The sequence below is a fragment of the Apium graveolens genome, chromosome 11 (genome assembly GCF_009905375.1).
Source record: "Apium graveolens cultivar Ventura chromosome 11, ASM990537v1, whole genome shotgun sequence".
NCBI lineage: Eukaryota > Viridiplantae > Streptophyta > Magnoliopsida > Apiales > Apiaceae > Apium > Apium graveolens.
The window spans coordinates 91218193-91227787 of record NC_133657.1 but is presented as its reverse complement, the minus strand read 5'-3'; the positions used below and the strand labels follow the sequence as shown (position 1 = coordinate 91227787).

Below are 9595 nucleotides of genomic sequence, written 5' to 3'. Positions count from 1 at the left end.
TCAAGGGTTCTAATTGATTATTTAAAAGGGAACTGAAATTTTTATTCAGTAAATTGATTTTGGAAATGAAAATGGTTTATATTGCCTAGAAAAGAGTTGATATTGTTATTGTGGAGCTGAAAGCTCGAGAACCCTGATTCTTGAAATTGTTGATCATATGATTGATTCTATCTTGAAATACTGTTGCTTTCCTCTATCGAAAGATCTATTTTGATCCTATAATGATTTGTGATGAATGTCGGCTTTCGTCCTGTTTTGAGCCTTATTTCTTGAAAGCCCCTACTATTCTTCAGATACCTTTCCTTATCCAAACAAAAAAAAATGGAAATCTGCCACCTAGACTAATGCCCTAGTTTGATAAAGCGTATTGTGATTTGATATTGTAGAACTGCTATATAGTTACTTGCTGAGTTTTATACTCATTTGTTTTGTCTTAATCTAACCATGGCAGTTAAGCAAGAAGATGGCCAGGCTTAGGCGCACTGCTCGTAAGAGCGTACCTGGTGGTCCCTACCGTGTTGAGGGCTTCCGGTTGCCAGAGCAGGTAGTGGTGTCTATGAGTGAGCTCGCGCCTAGAAAGAGGTGTACAAAGATATAATGGGTTATCTGTCGGTTCCCAGCCGGAATCGATATTGTTTTTTTAATAATATTTTGGGTTTGTAAGTTATATTTTATGATTGGTAGTTGTAATCTTGTCTCATACTTTATCATGTTGATCCTGTTAGTAGTTAATCGAGGTTTATGCATAATTAATTATTAGATTAGAGGTGTGTGAGTCCTCATTTCCTAACCCCGAGATTGAGGGCGTCACACTCACCACCTCTGTCAGTTCTAAAAACCCTTATTGTTGTCTTTGCTTCTTTTTCGACTAAGACTTTAAATTTTTTGAAAACATTTAAAATCTCATCTTTTATTTTTAACAGATAAACCCACATTGCTCTACTGAAATTATCCACAAGTAATAGGAAATACCTGTTACCAGCTGGTGTAGGGGGAGAGATGGACCCGCATAAATCACCATGTATCAACTCCAGTTTCTCTTTGGCAACAAAATCAGTTTTTTAAGGGAAATGGACGCTGAGCTTGTTTTGACAGTAAACACCCACTACATAACTCATTTGGCTGCACTAACTTTGGAACTCCATGCACCATCTCCTTGCTTGTCATGAGATTCATTTCTTGAAAATTTGCATGACCCAGACGTGAATGTCAGCTCCAAGTATCTTCTTCCACCTTTGACAGTAGACATGCATGGCCACTATCTTCAAGAAAGATTTTGTATAACCTGTTTGGTCACTTCCTAACTTTCATCAGTAAGTTTTCAGTGTCTTCATATATCCACAGGTGCTCCCCCTCAAGTATTACCTTATTTCCATTCTTAGACAACTTTCCTTAGCTAATAATATTATTGTGCAAAGTAGGGATGAAGTATACCTCATGTGGTTGTATTTCTTCTCCGTTTTTACACTTGAAGGTGATCGATCTTTTGCCTTCTATATCAATAGTCGATTCATCACCAAACTTAACCTTCCCAGTCACCCCTGTATCAAGTTTAGTAAACTTCGAGCGTATCCCAGTCATATGATTGCTGGCACCATTGTCTAGGTACCACAATCTTGTAATTTCATTATTCAAGGTGGTGTTTTTCAGTACTGGTGTCATGCTTTCTTCATTTAACATAACAAAGTTAGTTTCTTTGCCTCCATATTCTGATAGCAGCAAGGTGGGTTCATCATCATCATATAGCTGTGTCAAATTAGACTCTTGGGTGTATTCTTTATCGCGTGCCTTCTGTTTCTTTGTCTTCTTGCACTCCACGGCATAATGCCCGAGCCCATTCCAATTAAAACATTTTACACGACTTTTATCATGCCCACCGTTGTTACTTCCACGACTTGATTCATCTATACGTCCTTCTTGCTGGTTTTTCTTTGTACCAGCTGCTCCGTAGCTTCCCTTGCCTCTACCACGATATGAACCACCTCCTCTGGTTCTATGGTTCGAGTTTGCCTTGCTACGTTTCATCCATTCTTCCTGTGTGAAAAATAATTGGCCATCTGAACCTTCAGTTTATTGGCCTTTCATTCGTTCTTCATGGGCTTTGATAAGTCCCACAACTTCCTCCACAGTCACAGTCTCCATATCTCCAAATTGCTATATGGTTGATGCAATTTGGAGAAACTTTGTTGGCACTGCACGTAAGAGTTTCTTCACTACGCTTGCTTTATCCACCGTCTCTCCCAGAATTCTAATGTTTGTCACATTTCTCTTCAACTTCATACAGAAATTGTCGAGTTGATCCTTGTCTTTCATACTTAAAGACTCAAACTCGGTTTTCAGAGTCTGCACTTTTGCAACTTTAACGCTTTCTGCCGCTATACACATCACTTTCAACGACTCACATGCTTCATTGGTTGTCTCCTTCTCAGTGATCGATAAAAGTATGTCCTCCGGTATACCCTGATATATCGCAGCTAAAGCCACCTTATCCGCCTTATCCTAGATTGTTGCTTTGGGATCATCCTGTTCAATAGCCTTCCACACCCCTTGCGCCTTCATAAAAACCTTCATGTTCAAAGACCACGCTGCATAGTTATTTCTCGACAACATGGGATAACATAACCCAACAAAACCTTACTTGGTCTTTGGTGTTTTCATTGATGTATTCTTTGTATGTCTAGGCATATATTTTGGCATCTAACGACCTGAAAACTCTGATACCAGATTATTAGAATAAAACGAAAAGTTTGCTGTGTACATTATCTAGAAGAGAAAACTTGTTTTTCATCTCATCAAACTAAATGATTACATGATTTAAATAAGGAAACCGAATGGTGCCAGGAAAATAGCAACTAAAATATACCGTCCTAGACTACTTCAACCAAGTTAAACATGTTCCTAAAATTCTCCTCACCAACATGACCCAATCATATACTGGTTTTATTTTTACAAACTTTATTTAATTAACGTTTAAATAAATAGGAATTATTAAAATAAGTTTCAACAAAATATACCCCACCTATATTACTTTGTAATCAACAGGATAAAGGAAGTAGCCAGGTAGTTCATTAAGATATTAACCTATCAAAATATAAAAGTTAATTAGGATGTCAAAACATTTGACATTTACGTGATCACTACATGCGATTAAGAATTCAATTACTTTAGATAGTAGCACAGATCAAATCTCTGTCTTCAGTTTTACTGATGTAAACTTTTATTTATATTTAAAGTAGACACCTGTACGTGTTAGCATGTCCAAAGATTTGCTCTGTTTTAGTACTCAATTGAATCACCTCCTGATTTTGTATTAGATGCATATATTTAGGGGTGTATTCATTTTAGATTTTAAAGGATTATTAATAATCTATGGATTTTAAAAGATTTTCGTTGATTTCAATTTTTGATGGATTTTGATGAAGTTGATCCAAAATCTTGCAGAGTCTTGCAGATTTTGTGGAGTTTTTTAGAAATCCATCAAAATCTCATGTATTTTAAAGAGATTTCAAGATATTAAAAATGTACTAGCAAATCCATCAAAATCCACAACTTTTTTAAATAAAAAAAAATCCATGGACTTTTGAATACCATCAGATTTTGATGGATATTTTAAAATCCAAATTGAATATCACCAAATTTTGATTGACTTTTTAAAATCTAAATTGAATACACTCAGATTTTAAAAGATTTTTTCCAATTTTTGTTGAATACCTTCAGATTTTAAAGGATTATTTAAAATCCAAATTGAATACCCCCATGATTTTTAAAATCCATAAAAATTCTTCAAAATCCCAATTGAATACACCCCTTATATTCATCTTGCTTTTTATTCAAACAAGTCCTTCATTTTTATATGCTAATTAACTTATTATTATGTAAACATATTTGAACAACAACAATATCATATTAATATTGAAACAGATGAAATATTGAAATTTTGGTATAAACTAACTAGGAAAATACAGAGAAATAGAGGTTGAATTGTGCTCATAAACAGCCACTCGAAGCCAATAACAACTTTAATTGTAACTGATTTATCTAGCTTCTTATGAAAAGTAAAAACTTCGTGCTCCAATTTTAAAATTATATATATTCTGACATAAAAAAAAAAAAAGACAGCCATTCAACACCCCTCAGTGCAGCCAGAGTCGAAAAAAACAATTAGTAACCAAATTAGTTAAAAGTATTAAAGAAATTACACTACAGGAAAACAGGATAAAACCGACCGACTTTAATGGACGGTTTTAAGCAAAAATGGTCAGTTAAAGACTTAAAACCGACGAAGTGTAGTGGTCGGTTTAAGACTGATCGGTTATGATATATGATCAGGTTTAACCATCATAACAGACCAGTTTGGTGGTCGGTTACGTGTCTTTTCCCTGAACCAATATGTGGGGTCACTTTGTACACGTGTCACCACGTGTGCACACGTGTCACCACGTGTGCACACGTGGTGCCATCTCATCAACGCAAAACCGTCCGCCTATGGTCGGTTGTGTAAACTTTTTAACCGACCACCAACTTGTGGTCGGTTTTAGCTCTGCCACATTATCAAAACTGTGTCGTTTATCCTCTTACATAACCGATCAACTTGGCGGTCGGTTATATTGAAACAAAATCGTTATCGGTCAGTTATATATGGTCGGTTTTATCATATTTTCCTGCAGTGTTAATAACCCTAGTAGATAAAAAGACGGCTGAATGTTGAAGTTATGTTCACTCTAAATAAAACGAAATGATGGTTGAATGTGCAAAGTTTAAGGAGAAAGAAAACATGTCAAGTGAGAAAAACGGCCAAAAGAAAAAAAATTCATAGAAGCTAATATTTCATAAATAGTGCAAGTTTAATTAAATATATCCTCTCAAAATTTCATTTAATTCTAGGCAACGCATCCGATCCTTAAAAATTTGCAAGAACTTATAATTGAATCAATTAAAGTTACTTAAAATTAAGTAAGTTGATTCTTTAAATGTTGAGGAATGAAATCCTCGCAAGAGATTGATAAGTCATTTTCAGGTCATCGTGTTATTCTCGTGTTTATTTCAAATTATTCATTAACTGAGTTATGAAGAGTAGGTTTCCAGTACTGCCATGCTTATTAAAATTAAAAATAATAATCTTTTCTTTTTTGTCTTTGTTACATAAAAATCAAATTTATGAAATGTCCCGGCTGGTAACAATATACTACAGTATATGTTACGAAGAAAAACAAAAAATATTATGAAACATAAAAGAGTGCATCTGGCATATATATATTGATGATGATCAACTTGAGATCTCCACCGTCAAAAACTCTATATATACCGAGGCACCCACTTCACTTGATATTTGTCTCCTTTGTACTTGAAATACATTGATCTCCTATATAGCCGCCTCAAAAATCATAAGCCTCTTAATTATTTCCTTTGCAAAGTTGGCCATTAATATTCTTGTCAGTTGTTCAAATTAAATGGCTTGCTTGCAGTTATCCAAGGAGGTAAACTAGCTATATATATCTACATATATATACATGTCCACAACTTCTTTTTGTATGTCTGTAACTATAATAAGATTAAAATGTTTTTGGTGCAGGTAAGTAAGTACAAAGGAGAAGAAGAAGAGTGCACTCTGGATGGTTCAGTTGATTACCATGGACGACCTGCTATTCGAGATAGGAGTGGTCGTTGGGTTGCTGGAACCATTATTCTTGGTTAGTATCCTATATATCTATCTATCCTGTGCCAAACACATCACTGTAGCAACTCAAATCATCGACCACTCCACTTAACTGTGGCAGCACTACCACAGCAGACGTCGTCCCCCCCAATAATTAGTCCATCCATCTCAAACTTACAATTTGACTCTACATATACATGTACATGGGTCTCTCTCAACATACAATTGTTGTAACATATTATATGTGGTTATTTAGTGCGGCATATGTAAGTATGAATGTCGAGGTTATGGCATAAGGTGAATATTACGTTATGATATGCTATTATAATCGTTTTCACCTACATATATATGATAAGAGCTTGAGTTCATGATTTCTACACCACCAAATAGGACATATTTAACCGTAGTTAGGGACAGGACAGCTAAGTTTACAAACGTGTCAAGTACTGGTCCGTGCAATTTTCATGCAAGGAGTGTCTGTACCAAGAGGATGTGGTTTATACGTAACCCAATTCATATTTATTGGTTTGTCTTGTGCATGCATGAGCTTGTGCTTCTGGGCTGCCATGTGTAGTTTGTAGTTAGTTACCTCCTACATGCGACATGTGTGCTTTTAAACCTAGGGTTCTAACTCATTTTAACTTCACTTTCTATTACATTATCGTTCACTTTCTTTTTCTGTATATATTTTCTAATACTGATTACTACGTCGCCTTGAACACGCACTCATCAGTCACGTTGATGCATACCAAAATGATCACTATATCACCTTAAACATGGACCACAAAAGCATTTGCATTCTGTAAAAGTATAATGAAGTACTCGAGATATTAGATAACATATTATTGGGTCCTAGATGAATGACGAGAGAGTGAAATATATGCAAATTTCCAATTTCCTCTCTATGAAAACCTAGAGATATATTAGTAATCGATTTTTTTATGGTGTGCACAGAGGCACACACTCGAAAAACCCATTAATAATTATAAACATAATTGGACTTATGAAATAATTATGGATTGTGACAACTATATATTAATTGAACTTCTGGAAACATTTTCATACAAGAACTAAGAATTCTTGAAGATAGATTGGACTATAACTTATCACGCACCGCGTATTTTGGATAACAGTGAATCAAGGATTGGCTACTCTGGCATTTTTTGGTGTTGGAGTCAACTTGGTGCTGTTCTTAACAAGGGTCCTGCAACAAGACAATGCTGAGGCTGCTAACAATGTTAGCAAATGGACAGGAACTGTCTATATTTTCTCCCTTGTTGGTGCTTTTCTCAGCGATTCCTATTGGGGAAGATACAAAACATGTGCCATCTTTCAGGCAATTTTTGTCATTGTAAGTAACTATGCTTGATGTATCTTGTCTTTTTTATATTTCTTCGCAAACCCCTTATCTAGATACTTCATATTATCGTGAATGATGTAATATGTAGAACCGGAAATATGATGTTTGTGGCTGTTGATTATCTTTCAAAATATTGTGGTTCCAAATATATGCGGCCTATTCATGGTAGCCAAATAGATCAGACTTAGAATCCTATTTTCGACTCTAGCAGAATTATTATGTCGGGTGAACGACAGAAACTGATGTAGGAAAGAACAGTTGCTAAATAATATTTTGAATACATAATGAAATTCTCGGTTAGATTTTCCACCTAATTTTCTTAATTAGCATGAAAACAAAATTAGACAAACATAATGGCATTTAGAATCTTAACTGTTTCCATAACTCTATTGTCTTAAAATGACAAGGAAGCACAGTTTTGGTTGAGATTGAGACTACTTGTAAAGAACCTTTAAACTTAATTCTCGCAATTAGATTTTAATTGTGTATGCATGTTGCAGGGTTTGGTAGGACTATCAGTGGCGACGAACCTTTTCCTACTAAGGCCTAAAGGTTGTGGGACTCCAGAAATAACCTGTGGATCTCATTCGAGCTGGGAAATTGGGCTATTTTATCTATCCATTTACATGATTGCTCTGGGAAATGGTGGATACCAACCTAATATTGCTACATTTGGGGCAGATCAGTTTGATGAGGAGAACATGCAGGAGGGTCGTTCAAAGGTGTCATTTTTCAGCTACTTTTACCTTGCCTTGAACCTGGGGTCGCTTTTCTCCAACACCATATTGGTATTTTTTGAGGATAAAGGACTTTGGGCTCTAGGATTCTGGTGTTCTGCTGGCTCTGCTTTCGCTGCATTAGTCCTGTTTCTTGCAGGAACATCAAGATATAGGCATTTCAAGCCAAGTGGCAACCCGCTTTTCAGATTTTGCCAAGTGTTTGCTGCTGCCATAAAGAAGTGGCGTGTTGAATTATCACCAGGAGAAGAGAATTTGTTTGAAGCTGATGGAGGGAAGGATAATTCGTCTAATGGTGCAAGAAGAATCCTTCACACTCATGAATTTAAGTAAGTGCTGCTAAATACGTGAAGAAACATTACATACATACTTAAAGTCTTTTAGTATAATAATTTACAAACATTATGTAAAAATACTAACTTATTAAACTCTTTGATTTCAGATTTTTGGATAAAGCTGCATTTATTACATCAAGAGATTTCAAAACAGGTCTCCACAATCCATGGCAGCTCTGCCCTATTTCTCAAGTTGAAGAGGTGAAATGCATTTTAAGACTTCTCCCAATTTGGCTGTGCACCATCCTTTATTCAGTTGTATTCACTCAAATGGCCTCACTCTTTGTCGAACAAGGAGAAGCAATGACAAGCAAACTGTCAGGTTTTCGAATCCCTCCAGCCAGCATGTCTAGCTTTGACATTCTCAGTGTAGCAACTTTCATATTCCTATACAGGAGAGTTATCAGTCCCCTAGTTAGTAGATTCAGAAAGACAGAATCAAAGGGGCTCACCGAGCTTCAAAGGATGGGAATTGGACTCGTAATAGCAGTGATGGCTATGGTTGCAGCCGGAATAGTGGAGATTTACAGACTTAAGTATGCACAAAAGGATTGCAAACACTGCAGTGGCTCAAGCTCATTGAGCATATTTTGGCAAATCCCTCAATATGCTCTTGTAGGAGCTTCAGAAGTTTTTATGTATGTTGGTCAACTGGAGTTCTTCAATGCACAAACACCAGATGGACTGAAGAGTTTTGGAAGTGCATTATGCATGACATCAATCTCCCTTGGGAACTACGTGAGTACTCTGATCGTGACAATGGTCATGAAGATTTCAACAGAAGACCACATGCATGGATGGATTCCTGGAAACCTCAACCATGGTCATCTTGATAGATTCTACTTCTTGTTGGCTGGTTTAACAAGTATTGATTTAATAGCCTACATATTTTGTGCAAAGTGGTACAAGAGTATAAAGCTCGAAAGCAAGTACGATGATGATAGCGAGAAAGAGAAGTTTGAAGCCTATTGACCTGACAATTGACAAACAATAATAAGGAAGATTCAGAAGTTGAGAGACAGAATCTTTGTTTGCTACATGCGGAGTCTATATGCAGTTCTTAAACACCCAAAGGAAAAGGTCAGAAAAGTAAGTATATCATCTTGGGACCGGAAGGAGTTTGTTGGTTTTTGTTGTTGATTAAAAGAATGCAGAGAAATCCATCTAAATTTTACTTTCGTGGTTCTGTTATAATTTCCATGAAATTAACATGTACTATGAAGAGTATCTTCAATTATGTAAAGCTTGGTGGCCTCTCTGGAGTTTCTAACGTCATATATATTGAAAAGAGCTCATCTTTAACAGCCCATTGTAGTTTATAATAATATTTTCCGTTATAATAATAATATGAGATCTAGTAAATTGGCAGTCATCTTCAGACATATATATTGAGATTTTTAGAACGACTCTTTAATATAATATTAGAACTCATGCTGGGGAGGACACGGGTTCAGGCCATGAATTGTTGAACCTGGTCATAACTATAAACCAGATTATACATCGAATT

At 35.9% G+C, this 9595-nt stretch overlaps 1 protein-coding gene across 1 annotated transcript; it reads left to right on the top strand.

The window, feature by feature from the left end:
* The first annotated feature begins 5345 nt into the window (after positions 1-5345).
* On the top strand, positions 5346-9395 carry LOC141698334 (protein NRT1/ PTR FAMILY 7.3-like). Its single transcript, XM_074503019.1, has 5 exons — positions 5346-5477; positions 5573-5690; positions 6790-7007; positions 7517-8082; positions 8196-9395. Exons 1-5 carry the CDS (start codon positions 5451-5453, stop codon positions 9058-9060), a joined length of 1794 nt encoding a protein of 597 aa, XP_074359120.1. The 5' UTR covers positions 5346-5450; the 3' UTR covers positions 9061-9395.
* Positions 9396-9595: the final 200 nt, after the last annotated feature.